The sequence below is a fragment of the Protopterus annectens genome, chromosome 16.part0 (genome assembly GCF_019279795.1).
Source record: "Protopterus annectens isolate FY-2018-M chromosome 16.part0, PAN1.0, whole genome shotgun sequence".
Taxonomy (NCBI): Eukaryota; Metazoa; Chordata; order Ceratodontiformes; family Protopteridae; genus Protopterus; species Protopterus annectens.
Genome location: NC_056750.1, coordinates 259,338,763 through 259,365,964, shown reverse-complemented (window position 1 = coordinate 259,365,964; position 27,202 = coordinate 259,338,763). Strand labels below are relative to the sequence as shown.

The following is a 27,202-nucleotide window of genomic DNA, read 5'->3' as shown; positions in this document are numbered from 1 at the left end:
ATGCTGAATGACTTCACTGGCAGAGTTTATCCTAAATAGCATTCTCAAAAATCTGTACCTGCCAAACGGAGTACTAAACATAGTAACAAGGAATTCTTGTCAAGCAAAATCTGCCAAAATGAACTCTCTGCATCAAGACAAAAATAAACAGTAGCATTTGGCATCAGTGCTGCAGCTTCTTCCACTGTATGCATTGGATGATGAGGTCTTTTCAGTATCTTCAAATTTTATGGATGAATACATATTCTGATCTCATCTGAGCTTTTCTTATGAACTATCACCATGGAAGATACCCATTCTGTTTAGGATGAAGAACCAACTGGACAAATTACACCTTGTTGCGCCATTTTATCTAACTCTACTTTGACTCTGTTCTGCATAGCTACTAGAAATTTCCAGGCTGGTCTGACAAATTGGACTGACATCTGGTTCTAACTTCATAGAGTACACAACTGGAAGCTTGTCTAGTTTGTGTTTGAAAAGATTACACATGAGTAGAGTGAATATTCTGGGTGAAATTAGAACTATGGTCTTTTAAGTTAACATTCTGGACTTCCTTATTAAATGAAAGCAGTCACATTTTCAAATGGTCTTTGAGCCCTAATAATGACTGGATGTGCCTTTTGATCACACAAAATAACAAGTCGTAGTTTTTCTCAGCAGAGTAACATGAAAGTACTACTGAGCTTTCCATTTTAATCTCTTCACCACCATAAGCCACAAGCTTCACTCACTTTGCCATATCAAGCTTCTCACCAGCACATACGCTAGCAAATGTTTTTGCAGACATAGCATTGCACTTTGAACCTGTCAACTTTCTGTGGAGGACCCATTAATCTGAACAGTACAAAATACTTCATTCTTTGCCCTTAACTCCACTGCATTGACTGTTTCATGAAGCACTGACACACCATCAACATAAAGAGTAGGGTTGCAGCTTTCTAAATGATCAACTTGTTTTTGAATGTTCCCTTTTAATAAAAGAATGTGTGCCCTTTGATTTACAAAACCTTTTGAAATTATTCCACTTATTACATTTGTGGCATTGCTGACCAAAAGCTAAACATTTTTTTTGTTTTTAGGGTCGTGACTTCCTCTGCAGTTCTGACAGTTGTCTATGAAACTGGGTAGACAGGTGCCCCTCACCCTTATGATTATTTGCCAACTCACTCTTATGCTTCACTGAGAGTGTGCGGTTGATGGAGCACACCTTGGATCTTGATAGAAAGCTAATATGGGGTTTCCTTGTGAGTGTTGCAGGGTTTACAGTTGCAGCCATGTACTTGGGCCTGTTTCTGTTAACCACGTGCTGCATACTGTAAACATGGACTTTAGAAGTTACTGGAAGCATACATCTCTCATTTGTAAGCATATTTGTGTGCTTTTCTGTAAGCTCATATAGCTGACATCTCAATGGCCTTATTCAAAGTTAAAGTCATCATCATCTTTAATACCATACACAAGTCTGTATTTTATCATCTCATCCCTTAAATCATGAAATCTGCACATTTTTAGCTTTATTTCTTTAGTCTGTTATATATGCTGCAAATGTTTCAACAGGCTTTTGATCCTTTGTGTAAAATAAGTGCCTATCCATTGTAGCATTCATTTAGGGGTTACATATTTCTCTAAATTTATGTTTTAAGCACTCTGGGTACAACTATATGATGGTTTTCCCCTCTCTTGCAAAGTCAGCAGGTGCATACACAAATGAACGCTCCCTTTCTGTTGCTTCTGAATCAGCTAAATTAAGCAGACTAAATGCCTTTGTATGGTTATCTTAATCAGAAAATGCAGGCTGTATGAAAATATCGTACTCCTTGCTCAAACGTTCTCCAGTTTTCTGCAATGTTATTGTCAAACACCAGTGGAGATGGTTTCTGAAATCCATCTGCTGTGCCAACAAATTATGTCCAAACACACTGAAAAAAATATGGCCTTTGTAATTATGTACGAACATGCACACAGCCAGTGCTTGTAATAACATTCAAATGCACAATATACTTTGCAAAATATGCTCTGTAATGGCTGTATATTGCAAAATAACTGTAATACTGCACAAACATGCGACCACTTCATACACTTCAAACAACTTGAATAACTTTGATTAAGGTGAAAAAGTACTGCTTAGCGAAAAAATGCATTTGTTTCCCTTATTTTATTTGTTTTATGCAATTCAGACTTTATTTTAAACATTTTCTGTAGTTATTTCTATTATTTCTGTTTATATATCATAATATAGAATATTTCTGTTACTTAGAAATTTGTTTAGAGAGTTCTGAATGCCTTGTTTCATGTTTAGCAAATAAGAAATAGCTTGAGCAAGTTTTAATACCTAAAATTAGTTTCTGAGCTGTTTTGTGAGTTATAAGTGTAGTAGGGATGATTTACTCCTGCATATTCCTCCACTGTTAACTGAGTGATAAAAAGGCACTTGAACTAAAGAATCTGGATTCCTTTCTGGGCCCCATATCCTTTTTAGACATGCCACTTCTGGCACCATGTCGCTCGTCTGTCTCTAATATAGATTACGAACAGGCAGATAGTTCATTTATATGCGTTATTACTTAGAAACACATCAGAATGGATAGCAGTATTACAAAATATAAACAAACTGATTAACAGACTGCACAGACATGCATGCTTACATCTCTACAGCTAACTATAAAATGTCAGTCAGGCTCACATGTGCTCAGTATTTATACACTTGTGCACAAACACTGCTCTACATACATTAGTTTAAAATCATGTGAGCTGTCAAACAATTCTATTAGCTTAAAGGAACACTCACTTCACTCGATTATGATGCAGCTCCTTTAAAACAAATTTAATGCTAAAAGTTTCATTAAGACCTGGATATTGTTGTGCCCTAAATCTAATAATCCATTTACCCTCTTCTTTCTCTTTCAGGTTTTTAATATCCCTTCTTCTAATGTGTTCATATACTATTTATAATATAAATTCAAAAAATGTGTATTTGTATTTTTATATGTTTAAATAATGCATTTATTTGCATATGCCTCTATATATCTGACAAAATCCATGCATATTCTTTAAGTTTACGATTTATCTTTCCTATATAAAATGCATCACATTTGCGGCACTTTGCCATATAAATAATTTTGGTGTCACAAGTACCATAAGCTCGCAATATAAACTCATTTCCTTATTGAATGTTATTTTTGTGTATGTATTTGCAATATGTACATTTATTATACATATATGTTCCTTCTTTGTGTGATCTATAGATGTTAGTGTACTTTATTTGTTCTTTATAGCATAATTTATCTTTCAAAATATTAGATCTTTAATAACTAAAGCATGGCCCTGTATTACCCATTTCTTTTAATTCAGGTATTTGTTATATTAACATCTAGTGTTTCTTTAATATGTTTTTAATATTTGAAGTATTCCTATTGTACGTTAATATGCATCTACAGTTATTTACATTTTTTTCTTTACATTTAGTCCTACGATTCATTTCCGAAAAAATTGGCTTTGTATCAGTTTGTCTTTTACTTAGTTTCATGTCTTATTTCATCTAATTTACATTGCTGATATCCCCTATTATTAAATTCACATATTATCTGTTCCATCTGTATCTGCATATTATACTGTGTATCTAGTCTAGCTGCACATGCCATTTGATTTCTAATTGTATTATCAAAAATAAAAGTTGGGTGCACATTATCACAGTATAGGTATGTATTTCTTTTTATCTCTTTCTTATATAAAGATGTCTCCAACTGTCCTTTAGTGTTCTTAATTAAAGGTATATTTAAGAATTGTTTGTGTGTAGTGTGCATTTATCTTAAATTTTAAAATAATTAGTTGTCTGTATGTAAGCTATAAAATCATCCAAAATATGTAGCTGGTCACCCCAGATTAAGAACAAATCATCTACAAATCTTTTATAAAAGATTACATGTTGATATAACTTTAATTAAGAGCAGTAAGTAAAAGACAGACAGATACAAAACCAGTTTTTTGGTTCTGGACAACTTTGAGAACTTGTTCTTGGGAAATATGAGTGTGGGTGTATATGTGGGTATCTGATTTGGGAATATTGTTAGGAAGAGGGAATGAAGTTTGAGATCATTCTGACTGCTACCAGATTGGCTATATCCTCTGAATGTGACATTTACTATTATCTCCGCACAATGCTGACCATTGTTTCTGATATTTTTAACATAATTAAATTAAACTTTATGGTTATCCTTCACCTTGGTGGCTATTTTTACCTCATGTCTGGTTTTGGTTGATTTGATCAGGGTCTGCAGTTCCTTGTTTAGTTTAGCAAGAGTGGTTTTGGCATCTTGCGAGTTATATTGATTTTTGTGCAAAATATTTGTTTTTTCTTTTCTTATAGTCCCTGTTAATATTTGAGTTCAACTGTATGGGGTGATTTTTTTGAATTTGGCATTATATTCATTTGTGAAGGGGGCAGATTTGTTATAACAGCTATTTACATATGCATACATTCTAGTAGTGAATGATTCTGAATAAGGAGTGGGGTCATCAACAAGAAAGGTGCTTTTGAATTTTACCAGTTCATCATTTATTTTTAGTAGATTAGCCTTCACATAATCTCTGAATACCAAGGTATTAGAAGATGTTTCAGGCATTAGTCTTATGGTGAATGTGACTGACTTGACCAGGGAGGAAGTTGTAGCTGGTGGGAAGCAAAGCTGCCCCGTACTGGTAAGGACCAAATCCAGGATTTTATGCTAATTGGGGTGCAGACTTAACTGTTCCATGAAATTTATATCATTGCCATCCAGAAGTCTTTAGGCATACATCTTTGAGGATGTATAAGTTTTGCCAGTTTATGCAGGGGTAGTTGACATCTCCTAAGAGAGTGGTATTTGACCTATTGTATAGAGACTCCTTACTAGACTGGTATGAGTTGAGGATGACGTAGAGAGGGTCCTCTAGTTAGCTATAATATGATAAGGGGTTTTGTTAATAAGTTGGATGTGGAAAAGTTCCTGGTTATTAACTTGTCCAACTAGTATAAAGATGAAGTGTTTAAGAATATTGAGACACCACTCCCTTTAGTGCCTTTGCTAATGTTCTGGACCTGAATGTAAGTGATAGGCATTGAAACCATGCACTGATGTAGTGTTTTCAATGTTTTTGAACCAAATCTCTGTAATGATGCATAGGTCAGTGCTTTCCATGTTAAGAAGTGGTTGTAGGGAATGGAGTGTGTTGTTAAGGTTCCTAGAGTTGAGCAACAGTACTTTAAATTTGTCTGGATTCTGATCAAACAGTATGATGCAAAGGAGACACTCCAGGTGCAGTTAACCATTGACAAGACCCCTATACAAATCATAGCTAGCTACCGGCCTCCCAAATCTGACTCAAGATGCCCAATCTGCATATCTAGACATCTTCAAATCTATCAAGATTCCACACTTTACCATGATCCTGGGTGACTTTAACTACCCAAATATAGACTGGAAAAACTATTCATGCCAGAGCACAAATGCCCAGAGATTTCTAGATTTTATCAATGCAATTGCTTTGGAACACCTAGTCCAATACACCCACAAGAGGTAATAATATCTTGGACTTGGTATTCACCAACATGAGTAACCACTGCAGCATCACTGCAGTATCATCCTCCCTTGTAAGATCCAACCACAAAGTGGTCACATTTGAAGTCACCATCTCTTCCAACTCCCCTCTAGCTAGGGTCAAACAAAAAAACCTCCCCAAATCTGATCACAGCCTCCTGAGGCGATGGTATAAACAGCTTCACAACCCTCTCCCCCTCTCTAGGAACTGGCACCAGTATCCAAAACTATACCAAATTACTATATGAACATTTGTATAGATTCATGGAATCAGGAATACCTGACAGGCCTAAATCATCCTTCGCAAGGAAGAGTCAACCTGTCTGGTGGACATCTGCAATAAATAAACTCTATAACAAAATAACAAAAAATGCTGTCCAGGACCAAGAAGGAGCAGGTGCCCAACTGGAAGCAATCTCTCCTTAGCCTAAACAATCAAATAAGAGCACTAGTGAAACCCTGCAAAGCAAACTTCGAGTCCAAATTGGCCACATCTGCTAGAGACCATCATATAAGGCCTTCTTCACATATGTCTGTAATCTCAAAGGTAGCACCCAGATCTGTTCAGAACTGGTGGTCAAGGACACCAGATATACAAATGCCATAGATACAGCAAACTTGCTGGCTGACAGATTCAGTGAAAATGTCACCCCTGTGTCCTCCCATCAGTAAATAAGAACATTCCCGGTACCTGCCCCTTTCCCCTTATATCTAGGGATTAGGTCATCACTGCTCTATAAAAGGTAAAAAATACAGCTTCCATGGGTCCCGATAACATCCCAGGCTGCATCCTACATGGATTCAGGCAGGAACTTGCAGCATCATTAGGCGCCCTATTCAACCAAAGCCTGAGTACTGGCTTTGTCCCAGCTGAGTGTAGGACCGCCACTGTCATCCCTTTACACAAAGGTGGAGTGTCCACCGATCCAGGAAATTAAAGACCCATCAGCCTAAGTAGCCTGATCTGCAAGGCTATGGAACGAATTATCATGGACCTCATTAATAGGGACATTGACAACCTCTAAACATTCGATCCCACACAGTTTGCCTTCTTCAAGGGGAGGTCATGTCTGTTAAATAAGGTTGACTTCTTTGAGACAGTCACCAAAGCCATGGACGAGGGGAAGACTGTGCACACAGCCTATCTTGACCTGGCCAAAGCCTTTGACACTGTCCTCACTTGCGCATAATAGATAAACTCTGTCAACTAGGCATCAATCTGTATGTTACCAGATGGGTAGCTAACTGGCTGACTGATAGAACCCACCTAGTCAAAATAGGGGAAGTCACCTCAAGCAGTAGACCCGTATTGAGTGGTGTACTCCAGGGTTCGGTATTAGGGCCTCTGTTATTTGGGATATACTTTTCTGAGGTGCAGGCCGAAACCAGTGGGCTATGGCTGATCAGTTTGCAGATGACCGCAAGCTGGGCACTATACTCAATTCCCCTAGTGACTTGGACATCCTCCAAGAGGGTCTCACCCAAACAAATGACTGGTGCCAGGAACATGTTCTCAAGGTGAATACAAAAAATGTATAATCATCTCCTTTGGGGAGAGTGACACCCCCACAAATTATCACATTAATAACATCCTAAGCACGCAGTCAGTTGTGATGGATTTTGGCACCCAGATTGATAGCAACCTGACTTTTGACCACCATGTTATTTCCATTGTACAGAAAGCTTTCTACACGGCCCAGCTCATAAGTAAGGGTATCACATCCAGGGACAAGGAGGCCATAACATCCTTGTATTCTTCCTTTATAAGGCCTATTATTGAGCCCAATGCCCCATTCGGCATGTACCTCACAAAGTACATGCAGCAGCTGGAGAAATCACAGGGGTTCCTCACCAGGAGAATCCAGGGCCTCAAAAATCTACCATACACAGATAGGTTAAAAGCCCTATCCCTCTTCTTGGTTTCATACAGACTCCTCAGAGGTGACCTCTGTTTGGCATGCAAGGTGAGATTAGACCCAGCCTTGATGGGGACTGCTGCATATCTGCAAGTCACGCTCCACTCGAGTAACCTGGTCTGTGACTTCAATAGGACTTGTTGGCAGGACAGATTTCTGTCCCAGACACTCCTCCACCTGTGGAATAGACTCCCTCTCCACGTCAATCAGAGTACCTCTGTATTCCTTTTTAAGCAGTCTGGATAACTGGATGGGAAATAGAAAATACATCCCTGGAATTCTACCCGTGTCCCTGCTGGACAGGGACACACCGGGTGCTGATTTGTCTAAACATGGGCTAAACTCTTGGCTAGACTTATAAGGGCCTCAGGGCCAATAGCCTAGTAAATTCATATGATCCTATGTTGGAAGATTTAGAAGACTGACATTGCCTAAAAAAAGGGAACTGTAGGAATGGACAAGGATTTTAATAATATACAAAAGCCTTGGAGAGTAGTACAGGCCATTCTTGGTAAAGTAGTTGGGAGTGTCTGCCATCGCCCAGTTTAAATGACACCAGAAGCTAAGCCAGTTGCTGAAACCGATAGTCTTTTGTTTATATTGTGGGATCATTCTTGGTGGTAATAGAATGCTGTTCAAGGCTAGGTTTTATAGCAGCTGCACAATAACATTCCAATAGCTCCTTCATGTCTCCTTTCATATAGTCCAGGGAAGTACATCTCAAGTTATTTACCCCATGTGTACTATGACTTGTCATATGTGCACTTATGGTGCAAGTGCTTGAGTGAAGGGTTTTTGGACTGAGCCAGTGCGACACTTAAATGTATGTTTCATGGTGGGTGCTGCCTGTGATGTATGTGTTTTTGAGGTTGCTGAGGGGTAATTGTTTCATATGTTACATTTAGGAAGCCTCTTATGTGCTTCTGAGTGAGTAGCTTTATTCTTTGAGGGAAGATTCCATCTCAGTGGGTTGCAGTAACTGCAATTTAGTATTTTGATGAAAAGGTCAGCTTAGTTCCTTTAGGATGTCACAGTAGTGATTTAGTGGATCAGCTATTTTATTCAAAGCTATTTGCATTTTTTTGTGTTGCACTGAATAAAAAGACAGTAATTGCAAACTATACTGTAATTTTGGAAGAAGTACATTTTTAGTTGTAACAGTTCTGGCCACAAGAGTTAAGGGATTTGATGATGTGTCACATAGTTTCAGTTGAAAGAGAATTTTGGAGGTGGTTATCCATACGGATTTTAATTGTGACTGGTCAAGTACAAACCCAGAGTATTTTTGTTCTGGAACTTGGAAGATGATGAAGCAGTGGTTGTAGTTTGGCTAGCTTTTTTTTTTTTTTTTTGATGTGCAAAATACTATATTTGACAGACTGGGTTAGTCCATCTGAGCTTGTGCCCTTTTTCTTTCCTTTAAGTTTATTTTTCTATGTCCAGTTATATAGAGAAGAGAAGCCACCCTGCATGTTGACTTCAAGGCAGCTAAATGATTTGAGTCCATTTGAAGAATATCATCTGCATGCATTACAAGACTGAGATAGGGAAGTCAAAAGTGAGATTATTACACATGGAAAAATGAAGGCTTCTGGAACACCTTAAATGTCGCTATATTTGGGGAGTGTGTCATTAGTATATGTTTGAAATGTTCTATCCTTTAGGTAGTTTTTGGAACCATTTGATAGTATTTTCACAAAATCTGAGTTTATATACTAGAAGGAAATGATTTACTGTCTTAGGTGCTCTAATCATATCAGTGATGACACCTGCTGTCATGACTGTCATTTAAGTTCATTCCAGAATTTGAATGTAGTCCACCAGTCATTTCCATGCATTCTGAATAAAACTGTATCGCCCCAAAAGAGGTCAAACTAAGCCATCCCTCACAAAATATACAAAAAACAGCCTTATTCTGTAAAGGAAATGAGAAAAAAATAACAAAGGCCATATTGGATTTTGGTCCTAAAGTAGGTGAAAAGGCCTTCAGCAAGCCTGGGTCAGCTATCTGGGATCATATAGTCAAAGAAATGAAAACCAACATGCAAAAAAATGAAACATTGCCTGGAATCAAAAGAGGTCTAAGAATGCACTTGATTCAAAGTGAGGGTTGTCTTTGTTTTGGAGACAGTGGTTAAAATATGTACATGTCTAGACATGCAATTCCCTCATCTCATGTAAACCCATTTGTAGTAGTATAAATACATTGTTGATAGTTACATTTTTGAATGGTCATGTTCGAAGATATATAATATCTATAGTGAATTCTGAGTAATCTGTGTAACTGTCGCACACAGTGTTCAAGTGTGTATGACTATTATTTGCTAAACTAGAATTCTTTTCAGTGTGTGTAACATTGTTTAATTCATTTTGTGGTGCTTTGGGCCTGGAGGTGAAGAATAGAAATGAATAAAATAAATCTTAGTTTCTCTCTGCCACGTGTCACTACATTGTCTTGAAAAACAGACTGGCTTACAAAGCTGAGAATGAGTGTCTAGCAATTTCTTGGTATATTTTGTACTTTTTTCTTTAGTTTTGACATTGATTTTTTATAGAATTATACTCGTCCATTATAGAGCATGTTGGTATGCCACTGTTATTTCATACTAGTTTGCTGAAGTGGTCTGCTTTGATAGTGAGGGAGTGATGAAAGCCCAGAGTTTAAAGCTTTGCATAAACATTGTTATATTAAACATTATTCACAGCCATTAACAGTTACACCTGTAGTTTGGCAGTGTTAATTAAACCCTGCTGTTCAGTGCTATCCTGCAGGAAAATGCTACCTGTTGGTGAAGGAAGTTGTCTTCACACATGCCAGAGCAAAAAGTCTACTGACATTGCAGTGATATTTACAGTACTAATTCAGGAAGCTGTCCTTTTAAGACAGTAGAAAGATGACGCTGAAAGAAATGGAAATATATTAATGACTCATATTGCAGAGAGCCATTGTGCATTGCAAAAATCAGAACTGTGACTGTAAAACACAATTGCATCAGTATTATTGCCCTTAGCATGCTATTTTGGTTAGAACAAATCTGAAAGTTGTACTATTTTTTGTTGCAGGGACAAGATGAGGATATGATTTTTGGTAGTAGTAGTAGTTGTCCTTTTATTTATTTATTTATTTGACGGACTGGGTTAGTCCATCTGGTCTGAGCTTGTGCCCTTTTTCAGCAGAGGTCCGAGGAGAAAAGGTCCAAAGTAAAAAAAAAATATATATATATATATATATATATATATATATATATGTGTGTGTGTGTGTGTGTGTATGGTTTACCTTTGAAAACTTGAAACGCACATTGTCGAAAGACAATTGTGCAGAAGTACGTTTTCAAGTTTTCAGATACCTGAATAGAGATGCAGCAAATGTGCAATGAGCGAATGCACACTGACATTCGCTCATTGCAGATTTGGCATTTTGGGTGCAGAGTGCACTGTAGTGGGGATCGGGAAATGGACCCCTTTCCCCACTGTAGTGCAACCTCGGAGTTAGAATAATAAAGTAGGGGGGGTGTGCAGGGGGCTTGCCCCCCATTATTACAATCTGTATTCGTAATTGTAGTTCAAAAATCAGCGAATCTGGTTTTCGATTTGCTGATTTTCGAATATTGGTGCAGTTCGGAATGACTGTTTTCGTCATTCCAGTTCGTACAAAGGGCCGTTCAGATAGTTGGTTTTCAACTATTCAAAGGTAAACTTATATATATATATATATATATATATATATATATATATATATATATATATATATATATATAGATAGATAGATACACACACACAAAGAATTATGCAATATTAGGATTCAGAGAAGAAATAATGTAAGTCAAACATTTGTAGTACAGAAGTAAAAATACACAGGTTCACTAAACCAGTTATACGAGGAAAAAACTTTGAAGGACAAATTGTGCAGGCAGGATGTTCAGAGTTCAGAATAACAGATTTACAGATACAATAATATGTAGATATTACAAAGGTTGTTCGGTGGTACATTGGAGTTTCATGTTAGAAGTGGGTAATGAAGAGAATTTGGCCAGAGCAAGGTCACAAGGATGCAGAGGAACTTGATATCGGAGGTCAAGCAGGAGAGACTTTGAAGTTAGCTTTTCAAGTACAAGTAAGTAGTTAAAATAAAGAGCAAGATAGAAGAGGGACAAGGGATCAGTATTAGATTACTGGGGCAGACATTGGAGAGGTGAGGAGGGGAGTAGCAGAATGCTTAATGTTCAGTAAGTTAGAATAGTTTGTGTGATTGTGAGAAGGAAGGTAGAAGAGAGGAATATGAGGGTGGGGAAAGAAACAGAGGAAAGGAGAGAGGGGGGGTAGGAAAGAGGGAGGTCAGGAATTTTCGGTGGGATGGTTACAGTGACATCTCCTGGTGCTGAGTAGGTAATGCCTGAGAGCTGACTTGGATGTTTGAGCATGGGTGATATTTGTAAGGGCCATGGGAAGTTTATTCCATGAAAGAGCAGGAAGATAACAATATAGGTTCTGTCCTAGTGATTTTTTAGGTTTATGAATCTGTTAGAGGTGTGTTGGTCTGAGCTTTTAAGGGGGTGTGATGGGTTATAGAGGGAAACAAGAGGATAGGCTAGGTTAGGAGGAGGGTTTATATAGGATGGTGGTAGATTAAGAGAAGTTGAGAATATATGAGTTGGTTGGGAAATGCTAACCAGCTGAGATTCTGGAGAGCTAGACACATGAGATTTCGGTAGCAGGTTGGCTGTAAATCTGGCTACTTTGTTTTATGTGGTTTCAAGTTTAGAAAGAAGAGATCACTGTAATTTAGTGAGGACTTGAGAGCAGTACAAGAGGTTAGGAAAGACATAAGCCTGGGCAAGTGTGATTATGGAGTTATGGGTGAGGAACCTTTGGTTTTTGTAAAGCAAGTCTAGTTTTTGGTGGGCTTTTTCTATGCAGTTCTGTACATGGAGATCGAATTTCAGCTGGTCGTTGATGATTATGCCAAGTAGCTTTGTGTGAGGTTCAGTTGAGAAGATGGTGCTGTTTAGGGAAGAGATGGTGAAGGAGAATTTAAGATGATTGAGAGATTTGGGTAGAGGAGTTTTGTATTTTTAGGGTTTAGGATGAGACTGTTGTCAGCCAGGTTTCAGTGAGGTTAAAGGAGGTTTGAGTAAGGGAAAGCAGTTCAGAGGGATTGTCGGCAGTGGTGATGATAGTGGAGTAACCTGCATACTGTATGAGGGATGACCGAGGACAAGATGTGTGGAGTTGGTTAGTAAATATATTAAGAAGGGGGCCTAGAACAGAGCCTTGTGGGACACCCATTTTTACGGGGAGAAAGGAAGATAGGGCAGAGATCCATTTTGACTGATTGGTGTTTATAATGAGGTAGCTGGTAAACCAGGAGATAGTTGTTGGGGAGAGGTTTAGTTGAGTTTTACTGCAGTGAAATCTTTTTTGTGATATAATGCTTTATCTTTTCTTATACTGCAGTATTTCACATGGCATTTTAACTGATCTCACTGTTGAGGATTAGCTTCCTTCTTTGCAAGTAAGGTAACTTCTAGATTCTTAACTCACTAAAACCTCTGGCAGTCAGTTAATGAGGTGTTTACATTTCTGAGTGCTACCATGCTGGGCAACTATTGCCTGGAGTGCACAGTGAGATAAAATCTTTTTTTTTTCAATTAAACTGCTTAATTGTGCTATTGATTACTGTAAATTCAGAACCACAATTAAGCTACACTAACAGATGCACTGTGTGTGAGCTGCCTGCATTGTAGGCTTGAATGAGCCAAGGCAGCTCACACAGCTAGCTCTGTAAGAGTGACATAGTAAACAGTGGGCTTGGTGCTATTGATGTGACTGAGTTAAGTAGATGTAATGACTATATAACTTCTGAACGGTTTGTTATCTTCTTAGATGTACTAAAAATGAATATGAGCATGAATGCCTTGATCATTTTTTTTAAATGTATATGATTTCTTTGTGCTCACAGCGAGACAAAAGGAGAGTGATAAGTTGAAGGAAGCCCTTTCTAAAAAGAGAACAACTATCGATCACCTTCGCAATGAAATTGAATCCAGTAAGAGAGAACTCAGTCGAGTCCAGAAGATGGTCATTGAAAGCAGTGAGGAAAACAGGCAGCTAAAGAATGAACTGCACTACAGTCGTGAAGAAATAAAGCAGTAAGGCATTTATTCACATTAAAAAGCTTGTGTCGACACTGCTGTTTAGAATGCCCTAATGTTTTTTCCTAATATCGGTAAGATTCTGTATATATTTTGCAGGTGTATGAGTTATTTCCATTGAATATGAGAAAAGACTAAGAGTTGTAAAGTGCTAAAATAATTTCATTTGATTAACGTACACAGTTTACTGAACATATTGTATCTCTTTTGTTCTCCCTAGTCTTAACTGCGTGTAATGCATGCCCTGCTGTTTTGTTTTTTTTTTAAAGCTATAATGGGTTCCTAGATCAGGCTGCTTGCAGAGGAAATAGCTTGTAAATGCAGACAGTACTAAGCTGCAGTCCCTACATTTCAAAGCTGTATTTCTTTTTGTCCTTTTTCTTTCTTTAAAATTGGTAAAGCATCTACTCCTCAGGGCTCTGGACGCGATAAGTATAATTTGTTATTAATATGGAGATTTTTTCAGTGAATACCTTCTTTTGCTTTGTGTATAGAGTGTTAAATTTTGTTTTCCTCTGGATAGGGTTGCCACCTTTCATCGTGGCTGAAACCAGAGTAAAGCCACACCCCTCATGTCATCAGCAACCCCGCCCATCCCACCCCCTTCCCCCACCCACTTTCTGCCCATTTTGTGATGTCACGATGCCATCACTCGGCGAGGAATGCCCTCTTTTTCTGTTCCTGCTGCCTGCTTTCGGCTGTTTTTCTATGCTTTTCTGTAAAAAAAAGCATAGTAAATCAGCCGATTTACAAACGCTGATAGTCTGTTTCCTTTTTGAAACAGAATACCAGAATTTGTACAGTGTGTTCCGGACTACCGGAGAATCAGTTTGATTTCCGGATAGTCCGGAAAAAAACGGAGGGGTGGCAACCCTACCTCTGGAGAAGTGCTTCACCCTCAAGAGTCTTTGCTTTATGTGGTGAAATTCTGGCTGTTTGGTGCTTAACTGCTTCGAAACTGTAAAAGGATAGTATACAGCTGTCAGTTCCCTGAATTTACAATTATTCTGAACTGAGTACAACAGTTTTGTATAACTTTCATAGGTTACTATGCTGTGGACCATTAGGGTCCTTACAAGCCTAGCTGAACATTCCAAACCATTTGGGGGAGAGGAGGCTGTGCATGTTAGTAGGCAGGTAGCCAAGGATTTGTATTGGGAGCTTTAGGATAATACTTTTCTTATTGACGGGCTCTGTCCATAAGGGATATGGGGACAAGACTGGGAGTTATATTTATGATTTCCCATGCAACTGTTAAGGATTTGTTTGAAAAGAATCAGAGATGAACTCTGTATTACATGGAGTGAGATGGAATTACATGAAAAGAGGCCCAATTGTTTCCCTCTGGAGGCACTCTGGGGTCAACTATCTCTGCACCAGAGAGCCTGGCTAGACATAAAAGATACTTGGGTGCAGAGAATTATTTCCAGAGGTTATATAATTCCCTTTTCCCTTCCACCTCCACCTGTATGCAAAATTCCCAGTGTTTCACCCAGTCAGAGGAATGCAGCAGCACTAGAAATAACAAAACTGCTAGAAAAAAAGTCATCCAAGAGGTCCTACCAGACTGGATGGAATCTGGAACTTAATAAAGATTCTTTTTAGTGCTAAAGAATTCAGGGGGCTGGAGACCAATTTTGGATCTCAGTGTCTTGAACAAATAAATTTGACACGCACAGTTTCAGATAGTCATGGTTCAGTCCATTCTGCCCTTGGGAAAGGACGACTGGATGTGCTCGACAGATCTTCAGGATGCTTACTGTGACATAAAAATGAACAGAGAATCCAGAAGGTATTTATGCTTCTGGCTGGGAGCCATCATTATCAGTTCAGGGCACTACCCTTTGGTCTCAGTTCAGCCCCCTGGATGTTCACCAAGTGACAGGCAATGGTAGCAACTAACTTGAGACAGCAGGGAGCCCGAGTGTTTCTATACTTAGATGACTGGCTCATTACCACCCTGACCAAGCATCTACTGATAACAGCAAGGAATCAGATACTCCAGACTTGTACTTATCTGGGAATAACCATAAACTACAATAAGTCTCCTTTACAACTGACTCAGACATTGGAATCCATAGGGGCAGTTTCAACACAGTATCCATGTCAGCATCTCTTCCTGTCTTGCATGCAGACCATTAGATTCCCGGTCAGGAAAATAATTCACAGCACCAAAATTTCAGCTTGATTAATTCTGAAAACCTCTGGGTCAATGTGAGCAGCTATAGTTTCAGTCCCCCTAGCAAGATTTCCTATGAGAATTCTTCTTTAGACGCTAGTAACAAAGTGGTTGATTCTTTATCAATGCATGTCGGATAAAATAATCACTTAGGCATGCAAGAAGTACCTTGACGGTACATTCACTCAGGTCAGCTTCTACAAGGCTGTCCTTTCACCCTCCCTCAATCCAAGGCTATATTGAACACGTATGCTTCCTAAATTGGGTGGGGGGCACTTCCTGGAGAAGACAATCCAAGACAGTTTGTCCCCAAAGAGGCCAACACACATGTCAATGTTCTGGAATGAAAGCAGTGCTCCTAGTGTTGCAGGCGTTCCCAGACACTCTCCAATTTGGACAATTGCAATTTAGACAGACATGTCAGTAGTTTGGTACATGAGCAAACAAGGAGGAGCCAGATCTTTACCCCTTATGTTGAGAAGCCCTTAGAGTGTGGCTATGGGCTAATTCTTCCAACCGCTTTCTGATATCAGTACACATTCTTGGTAAGTCCAGTTTGATAGTAGACAAACTGAGCAGATCTATTCTACCTCCTCACAAGTGGCATCTCAACAGGAAAGTGGCAGATATGATTTTCCATCGGTGGGATCAGCTTTGCTGCAATCTTCTTGCATCTCCCCATAACAACAAGTGCAGTAACTTCTTTGTCCTGACCAAGGGACGGTCTATTCCACAATTTGCCCCCCCGGTCTGCTTTTTTGACCCCACTCAACTCCTCTAATTCCCAAATTCCGACAGAAACCTGTCCGGTTGAAGAGAAAGGTCATCCTCATTACACCTTACTGGCCTTGACATAATTGGTTCCTCTTCCTTTGGTCCCATCTACTTTCCCCACCTTGGATTCTGGATATGATTTCAGACTGTCTCACCCAACAGGCATGATTCATCTGGGTATCTCAAACCTGAAGCTAACAGCATGGTTTCTCTAATTCCTTTAATAACCAGACAACCGATGCTCCTTTCCTCTGTCAATCACATTTTTTATCCTCCCATAAATAAGGCTTCTACAAGAAAACTATACAGAAGTAAATGGAACAGGTTTGCTTTTGGGCATAGAAGAATCACTTTGACCCCTTCTCACCTCCTGTACAAAGTGCTCTTAAATTTTTGGCAACAATTTTTAATGAAGGCGCTAGGTCCTTAGCAGTTAGGGTTCAGTTAGTAGCATTCTGTAATTTTCATATTGGATTTGAGAATTCTTCCTTGGCTTCATCTAAGCTTTGTAAAGCCTTTTTGAGAGGTACCATCTACTGAGACCTCCATATAAGGATCCTTCTCCATCATGGGATTTAACTTTGGTGCTTGTAGGCCTTAATTCATTCTCCCTTTGAACCAGTGGATAAATGTGATCTTAAATTCCTGATTTGGAAAATATCTTTCTGGTAGCTATTACTTCTGCTAGAAGGAATTCAGAACTTCAAGCATTGTCTTCTCAACCTCCTTACTTGATTTTTCATAAGGATCGAGTAACATTATGTACCAGAGCTCATTTCCTTCCTGAGGTGGTGTCAGAAACCAGTATCAACCACTCAATCAATTTAACAATTTTCTTTCCAATATTTACAAAGGTGAATATGTTATTGTTGTTTGTCTTTCTGCTTTTTCCCGGTAAGGGGTCGCCACAGCGGAACTCCAGTCCGCTAATGATTGGCAGTAGATTTTTACGAAATGCCGAGGTGCCAGCTCAACATCCAACCTTCAACGAAGGCACGCCCATTTACGCATGCATGTCTTTTGAACGCTACCCAACCACGGGGAAGACATGCAGACTCCGCACAGTAGGCCCTCCCAAGCCAAGCCGAGAATCGAACGGGAGAACCTCTTGCTGGGAGGTGGTAACGCTACCGCCGTACCACCGCGGCTTTACAAAGGTGAATATATGTTGAATTTATTAGATGTTCACAGACAATTACATTTTTATTTGCATAGGCTAAAAGAAATTAGGAAAAAAGATCAATTTGTATCCTTTGCAGATTCTGAATTGGACAAATCGGTTGCAAAGGTGACTTTAGCTAGGTGTTTAATGGACTGTATATCATTTGTCTGCAAGTTGGGTCTAACCGTACGAAAACCTTTAAGAGCCCATTCAGCTAGGTCTATGGTAACTTCTTCAGTGTTTCTATCTAGGGCTTCCATGGATGATGTTTGTTGGGCTGCTACCTGGGCCAATCCTCATACCTTTATCACTCATTACAAGCTGGATCTGGTCTCGAGGGGAAGAGCAGCCTTTGGCTCAGCTGTGCACAGGAATGTCCTTCCTTAGAGTCCACCTGCGATTTTAGGTAGCTGAGGGCTCTATCCCAATAGCTGAGGCATGAATAAAAATTGACAACATCAGGTAAAGAAGTTATGTACTTACCATAATGTTCCATCTGTGTTGTCCATTTTCATTCTTCCTCAGCTCCCCTCTCACCATCCCCCCAACCTTTTTTCATAATGGACGTATGGCAGAACAAGAGATTACAAGGACATCACTGTCCCTTATACTGAGCTCCAGATATGACTTATTCTGTTAAAATATTTATAGTAGTTCATTCTCTTTTATGTAAAACAGCAACAAGATCTGAGGTATTTTAGGGGTTGGTGCATTGTGAGTAAGGAGGAGCTCGAGAGTTTGTTGGCTACGAGCTATAGTAGTGGCTGAGTCAGATCAGAGGATCAGATCTGAACCCAATAGTTGTGGAAGAATGAAAATGGATAACACAGGTGGAACATTATGGTAAGTATGTAACTTCTTTTTTTTAATAGCATGCAGTATATGTCGTAATATAAAATACATTTTTCTTTTTACTTAGTTAACTCTTTCCTTCCTGTTCCCTTCTCCTGAATGTGAGGCAACTAAGGATGTTGTCAGGACCCTTGAAGGGCTGTGTTCTTGGCTTTAGCGAGTGCTGCCAGCACCTGCCTCCTGCTCGTAGCTGAGGGAAGTATGTTGGAGGGGTTTCACCTGGTGTAGCTGACAGGGGAGTTGGGAATATAGTTTGAGTTGAATTTCTCAACCAGTAGATTTGCTGTGGCACCCTGATCAGTACTGTTCACTGCCTCAGCACGCTGTTGTGTTACCGCTAATGTTCTGGACATAGCTGAATAAGGCTTTCTGATTGTCCTCCGCATATGAGGTTATCTTGACTTCATAGTTGGCCTTGTTGGACATAGACTTTTTAGTTTCGTATTTAGTTGTATAAGAGAGAGCATTTCTTTAAGGGAGTTTCTTTTCCTGATTTTGGCCCAGAGGTTTCTTTTTTATATACCCTGTTTAGGTGAGGATTCCACCTGTGGGTGTTGTTTTTAGTGTTTGTTTTTGATTTATTTCTAGTAGGTATGGCAATCTCTGTACAGTCATTTACGTGTTTGTATAGTTATATATATTGTGAATAATTCTGCATAAAGGTAGCTGTGGTCTTGGGGGGGACCTTGAATTTTGACAAATTGTCACTTAATAGGATGTAGTCCCTAACTGGTACTGGTTTAGCTGGATTTTCTTGGTTGATTTTTACTTCAAGTGAGATGTTGACATTGATGAACTCCATATCATCCTAACAAACCTGGAAGCACGTTTGTTGCTAACATAGATCAAAACACCTCCACCTTTGGGGCCAGTCTGTGCTACTTTTGGACCAAATGTGTGAAATGCATTGTAGCCTTGCACTTCTGAAATACTTTCTACAGCTTTAAAGAAAGTCTTGGTCAGAAAACAGATGTCTACATTCTGCAGAGTGAGGAGGGCTTGAAGGCTGTGGAGTTTTTTTTTTCAGGCTCTGAGCATTGAGTAGTAACACCTTAAGGTTGTAGACTTTTTCACTATGTTAGCAATTTTATCTTTTTGTGCATAGCCTAAAAAAAGCTCTAAGGGGGTAGATATAGTTTTATCCAACATATGAAAGCCTAGGAGGACAGGAGCAACCCATCCTTGACAAAGCAACATGGTCTTTTGACCATGTTCACATATACATATATATATACTGCAGAAATGATTCTAGGCTATTCTTGATTTGTTTTATGGCATTGTTAAAATCTGTTTATTCTAAAGAAAGCCTGGAATGAAATACCCCAGTTTTATACAAAGTTCTACCAATACATCCCATTTTAAATTCCATCTAAAGGAATACCTAAATAATAATTTGCTCTGCTCCTGTTCCAATCCTGGAGAATCTTCTCTCCTCTCTATTTTAGTTTTTCAAACTCCTTATATTATCCTTTAGTGCCATCATATTGCAATCACCGTCAATTTCAGCATTCATGTTAAATATATGTATCTTTCATATTTTTTGGTTTGTGTTTTACAGCCTTGAAACATGTACTAGACTTTGTGAATTTTTTTTGTTTAGATGCCAATATGGCTCTGTATTTTTCTCACATCTAGCATACTGTTATCCTATGCTAAATTGATTTTTTCTGTTAAATTACTCTCTACCATATGTATGTATTCTCTGTATAACTGTGGAGCTCATCTCCCCAGGCCTCTGCTGAAAATGGGCCATTGGCCCAGTTGGACCTTCCCGGTAAACAAATGTAAAATAAAATAAATAAGTAGAATAAATTTAAGGGAGGTCCTCTGCTTCATGCATAGCAGATAGCTCTTTTATTCAGATCTAAGAATCATCTTATATTTTACTTCTAGTAAAATGTGTCACTGACTTTAGTTTTTGATACTTCTGAAGAAAAGCTTGTTTGATTTAATATATTACTTATTTAGCTTCTGGGAGAGCCTCTTTTGTGGCATTCAACTTTGTTAGACTAGTTGAAGGTATTTTTAATGGGAATTTTATATAATTTTGTATTTTTAGAAAATCCTTTCATAGAAGAACTCAAGGATGGTGATAAATAGTTTTGTTTTCAAGAGAAGAGCCTCATCTTACTTTTTATGCATTTGTTTAACTGAGTGAATTGGCATGTGACCCTTTTCAGCCACTTCCCAGGCCACAAAACAGAGGCAAAACAGGTACATACATGTAGTTTAATAATTTACAATGAACAGTAGTAAAAAAAAAGTGCAAAGTTTTACATATGACTATTATAAGCGATAGATGCATAAAGTTTTACATAAACTTTACACTTAAAACAATTTATTGCCTCAAGATATTTTATATCAGCCATTTTGTCTTCAGACCCTTGAGTCTGAAAAACTCTCATCCAGCTAAAACCAAAGAATTTGAACTCCATTTTACATCCAGAGAAGTATATTTTAACTGTTGTGCTTATTTACATCAGTTTTGTATAGTTCCTGTTTATGTTTGTGCTGAATCTGAAGTTAAAGCTGTTAATTGAAGGTATTTTATAGTTTGCATTGTTTTTTTTCAAGTTGTTTCTGCCTATGTATTTAAATCACTTTTGAATGGGGCTCATTTTCTTAATTTTTACTCTCCGTTCTCTGAATCTGAAGTTACACCAATAAATTGACTTGGGTTTACAGTTTCCATTGTTACTTTTCTGACCTGTTAAGTGGATTAATCAGCATTGCTCATCAAATTACTGTGATTTAGTCATTTTTCAAACTTAAAATAACCAGCCAGCTATGTGAGCTGTATCTGTAGCTTATGATACCAAACAAAATGCATTTGGACTCTATTTTCCATCCAGTGAAGTACATTTAAACTACTGCCTTTATCTTGCCATTTAAATCAGTTTTGTTGTTTCCCATCCACCCTTTCTCTGCCGTGCTTTGAAACTTGCAAGCTTTTGAGCTGTCCACGCCTACTGTATATCTGGCTTTGGAATCTCTTTCCAGTCTCGCCTCCTATATATACCTGACCTTGACCTTGGAATCTCCTCCTAGTCTTATCTCCTGTGCTCATTTTACTGATCATTGACCAAGGAAACTGAAGGCTCTCCACTCAGACCATTGGTGTGCTTTGAATTGCCGTAAAGTGGATGTTCCTCATTGCTGGCTTGTCTGCCCTTGAATCCCCCTGTGATTACTCATCACTATTTTGATTTGTTTCTGGTACCTTTTCAGTTTTGGCCAACTATAAAATGTGATTTTTTTTTTCTTCATTAAGAAGACTGGGACTGCAATACTAGTGACAGTAGAAAGATGGCCTGGTCAGTTTGAGTTGGGAAACACAAGTAGGCTTGAAGTGAGATTGTTTCATTGGACAGAAGGATTTTTAGTAGGTGTGGCCACTTTTCGTTGAGTCTATAAATTCCTCTTCTCATTTTGCAGTGACATTTAGCACTGCTGTGTGTAGACATAAGCATTTTGAAACTAAAATTTCACTATAAACTTCCCCTGTAACTTTACCCAGTACTCACAACATAGCCTAGATGTAATTTCTACCCTCACAGCTCCCAAGTTGGTCTGATGTGCCACTCCTTTGTAGTTCACTTAAAGACTTGACACTTGGATGAGAACTTTCCTAATTTCTGTTCCATCAGCTTGGCAGATATGAGTATCCTGAGATAATGTAGGAATTGCCTCATGTTCACTGACAACCAAATAATCCTTAGAGAAACTGATAACGTATGTGAAAGATATAATTATACAATGTCACTGGAGGCAAGACTTGCACAGAAGCTCTCAAAATAGCAATGAGGACTCTCACACAAAAACACTCAAAATAGCAGTCATTTTGTAAGTAACATAAGTAAGACACCCACCTCACATAGTACTGTCATATGTGGAGGCACTTAAAAGCAGCCTTCCTAAACCCCAAAGACCTCCTAGGCATTAATTCTACAAAAAGAATCCTCAGCAACCCTAAAAGCACTCCACCAAAACAACATAGCACATACGGTCACACCCTATAGATGTCCTGCTTACCAGGCTGAATATGGAGAAAATTGCAGTCATTTGTCTATCAGGGGCTAAGATCTGAAAAAACAATTGCCAGCATGACTGAGTCATAATCATGTGTAAATGACTTGAGATATATCCCCCTGGACTATGTGAAGAGAGACATTTTGGAGCTTTTGGACTTTGTGACCCAGGCTGGTATGTGTTTAGCATTGAGCAGCATTCTGCCTTCACCAAGGGTACTGCCACAATATGAACTAATGATTGACTTCAATAATTGGCTTAATTTCTGTGTCATCCCAAGGGGATACAGTATTTGTCAGCATGGGAGGATATGGTAAACAGACCACATTGTTTTGCCAAGAATGGTGTGTGCCAGTCCCCTCTAGGCTTTCAAAAATTGGCTAAAACACTTTCATCCCCTACTGTCATTTTTAGGCAGTGCCAAACTGATAAAATGTCCAACATAGCCAAACCAACCCAAGGGCATCTAAAAGTGTTTTTGCTTAATGCCAATAGCCCAAACAAGAAACTCCACTCCCTCCAGGTTCTTATTACCCTGGAGAATGTGGATTTCTGTGCAGATACTGTGACATGGTTTAAGGCAGCAGATAGCACTCCAGGACTGTAGGACTGCAATGCCTTCTACACATTCAGGCCAGCTACTACACAGGCAGGAACCAAATGAGGTAATGCCGTCTATATCGGGTTCCTATTACCTGATCGAACGTTTAGGTTAGCGAATACCTAAATGTCGATCTGGTAAAAGTGAAAGCAAAAAACCGCGAACGGCCGATTTAACGCAGGGAAAGAATAACCTTTGCCGTTATGCAGATTTTGCCCCTTTCCCCACTATAGAGAGATCTAGGAGTTGGTATATTTAGTTAGATGGCGTGTGGGGAGCATAACCCCCCCCCCCCACTTCATTTTGGTTTAAATATTTTTTTGAGGCCGATGGAATTCATTCCCTACGTTAAATTGGTCGTTCGCTGTTTTAATTTTTCGATATTACCAGGTCGATGGTTAGGTAGTCGCTAACCTAAACGTTCGATCAAGTAATATGGAGACACTATATCGACAACAAACTTTATCTCAGGACTAGTTAAACAGGATGATGTGCTTGAGCTTGTTCATGTCCAGATTTCCATAGACAAAGTCCCATAGCATATCCTTAAAACGTTATGGGTGATCCAAGAAACACAACTTCTATGAGAACTTACTGTAGGCTATTGCCATTCAACTTAATACCATATTCATGGGCGGCTTCAATTACCTCACTATAAACCAGGGTATTTATACGACCCCAGACTTACAGACCTAGGGATTCCTGGACTTTGTAAATGCAAACACCATGTACCCAGGTAGTCCAAACTCCCACTAATGGTGCAGACATACTCCACCTGGTACCAGGAAACATGGGAGAATGCTGTATCCCTCCTGTGTAGTGTCCTGTCTGGTAAGGTCATACCACAAAACTGTCACCATAATAATAATAATCAGTTCTGTGATCCGAGCTAAACATGTAACATTTAGGCACTATTCTAAGGCAAACTTCCTACTACTGAGTGATGATCTGTCAAAGTTTGGAACTCCCAAACCCTGAGAACACAGCTTCTTGTCTCATTACATCCGAGTGACGCCTCCAGGTGCATTTGCAGTTAACTCTTACTGACACCTCTAGGTGCCAAATATTGTTTGTTCATATTTGCATCAATAACCAAAATCATTCCATGTGCAAGGTTTTAAAATTTTTCATCTTAAAGCTTACACAATAGCAAACTCAACTGCATTAATATTTGACCTGTGTCTAGTGCAGGTAAATAGATATTAACTGCTGTTTTTATGATATTAATTTATATAGATATAATTTTTACATTTCTTCTAAATATCTCAACAACCAATCAGCACAGGCAGAACTCCTTAGCCTCATAAGAAAGCTCTCTGCTAGATGAATAAAATGCTGCTGTGACAGTATGTGTGTAACTGGAGTAGTTGCTGAGATATTGTAAGTTATTTTCAAAATGTTACAAATGTAATATTTACTGTGTTTACTGTGATTTATAAAGTTCAGTTTAAGACCTAGAACCTAAAGAATGCTACCACTATAAAAATAGTTTGTGCTAAGGAGTTTTACCATTTATACTTCTTTCATAACCCCTGTGGTTCCAGAGATATGAACATTTGTTCAAAATGTGTGGACATAATTTGATTCTGCCCATTAGAAGTTACAGCGCAAACTTCCTGAGCTCCATTGGAGTGAATTTATATGGAACTGTTCAAAGAAACCCTGTACATTCATGTCAATGAGACAGCTGCACCTACCAGAAATAAGCCCAGAAATAACTTTTAGCAAGAAATCCTGGTAGAATCCAAACATAAACAGGTTATAAACAAAAGAAAAAAAAAGTCCTAGCCAAGATTAGGAAGTGCTATGCTCAGCATAATAAGAACACTCCTCAGTCTGAACAAACAACTAAGACAGCAAGTCAAGGCAACTAAATCCAAATATTTATTTATTTTATTTTAAATTTGTTAATCGGGAAAGTCCGACTTGAAACATAGCCAATTTTCATCTAGAGCCAGGCAGAAACGCTCCAGGTGTATGTTTTTGAATATGGGAGGAAACTGGAGCACCTGGAGGAAACCCACATGAACACAGTGATAACTTGCAGACTCCGCACAGAAGATACTCCAGCTGATAATCGAACCAGAGAGCCTCTTGCTGTGAGGTGACAATGCTACCGCTGCACCACTGCGCCACCCATATATGAGAAATATGAGATAATGACGGACTCCCAAGTAAAGGGCAACCACAAAGCTTTGTTTAGCCATCTCCAAAACCTCAAAGGTAGCGTGTGCAGAATTGAGTGTAAATGGAGCCACGTACAAGTAAGAGCTTAAGAGCAGAGGAAAGCTGAAAATAAAACTTAACTGTTTAAGACCATCTCATGCATCTGCTAAGCATCCATAAACCTTTGGGGCCAAGAACAGCATTGCCCTCTTAGGAATGAGGGCATAGCTTATGAAAACTGGCTTTGAAAAGAAGGTGGCTAAGACCAAATGAATGTTTGTTATGATTACCACTCCTCCAAGATCTAGTGTATGATGAATATCTAACACAGTTTGCTTGCATTTCTGCTTCATGTAGGTAAGCACAGAAGGCTGTCAAGCAAACCTGTTGATTTGTTTATTTGACATTTGTTAACCGGGTATGCCCAGCTGAGCCAAGTGACCCATTATCAGTGGAGACCCGAGGAGAACAACTCCAGTTTACAAATATTTACAAGAACATGTAGAACAGAGAATACAAATGTTTACATGCAGCATTGAAACATAGAGTACAAAGACTATATATACAATAGTGTATGTAAAGATAATACAGTTGTTGGTATAACCTTTACAAGTAGACTGCAAGCAGCATTTTCTTTTGCCTAAGTTGATGAAGGACCAATTGGAAAATGCTGTTGTCAAAGCCCACTTCAGCAGAGGTACATGCTTATTCCAGCTTACTTTAGAAATGCCTTCTTTGCGGGCATTTCTGGGTCAGCCATTTAGTCATCCATTCACATGTTCAGAGTTTTACTGCATGGACCATGATTTTAGAAGCCAGGTATTCTTTACATATCTTTGTACCTCAGCTCACAGCTACCTATCCTTTCTTTTTATAGGTTCATAGGTTGGTACTAGGCTATCAGCCCTAGGGCCTATACAAGCCTAGCCATAACAATTCTCTGGCTGTTTCTTCCCACACTATTTACTTCCCTGGCCCCCTGCCTAGCAGGGCGACTGACGTGATCCCCAGGGTGAATTTCCTTTCTCCCATCCAATCGTCAAGGTTCTTTTTGAAGAGGGCCAAAGAGGCACTCTGCTTGACATGTATGGACAATCTATTCCAGAGTCTGGGGAGTCTCTGGGTGCCTATCCTTCCAGCATGTTTTGCTTATTGTGATGAGAAGGTTTAGATCCCTGGAGCATGTGGCTGTGAGAGATTGGGATTTCTTTACGTGTGTAGCATGTCCAACAGCTCTGGGTTTGACATGGCCTTGTATGTTAAGCAGAGATTGCCTCTGAGTAGATGATCTGCGACAAAGTATAGCTGGAGTTTTTTTAAGGCGGTCAGTGCAGGGCATTTGCTTTAGGCCTGTGATTCTTTTAGTGAGGTATTTCTGCGGCCTTTCCAGTTGTTGCAGATGTCTTGAGAGGTACATACCAAATGGGGCGTTGTATTCTATAATGGGTCTAATGAGGGATGAGTACAGTCAGGGGCGGCCCGTGCTATTGGACTGCCGGACTGCAGCCCCCTCAACTTCAAACTAACAAATAAAAATAAATAAAAATTAAAAATTTCGCGGACTTCGCGCATGCGCACTAGTCCAGACTGCTGCTGAGACAGTCTGGAGCATGCGCAGATTGTCTCAGCAGCAGTCCTGATTGAGACACGTGAACAGGAGCGCTCCCACAAGTCTATGCAGTTTTAAACTGCATAGACTGCCTGGGAAACGCGTCGGGGTCGGACTGCAAGGTCGGCAGTCAGGAGAAGGATCCCGGGTCTGGATTGGATTGCTGCAGGGGAAGATCTCGCG

General features: G+C 39.2%; 1 protein-coding gene across 5 annotated transcripts in view; it reads left to right on the top strand.

Annotated features, from left to right (window-relative positions):
* LOC122791042 (myomegalin-like) overlaps window positions 1–27,202 on the top strand; it is a 3,200,315-nt gene that overhangs the window by 2,859,490 nt on the left and 313,623 nt on the right. For all 5 annotated transcript variants that reach the window (XM_044058817.1, XM_044058818.1, XM_044058820.1 and 2 more), the window contains one exon: window positions 13,455–13,644. In XM_044058817.1, the coding sequence (XP_043914752.1) occupies window positions 13,455–13,644 (190 nt within the window). The remainder of the gene's footprint in view (window positions 1–13,454; window positions 13,645–27,202) is intronic.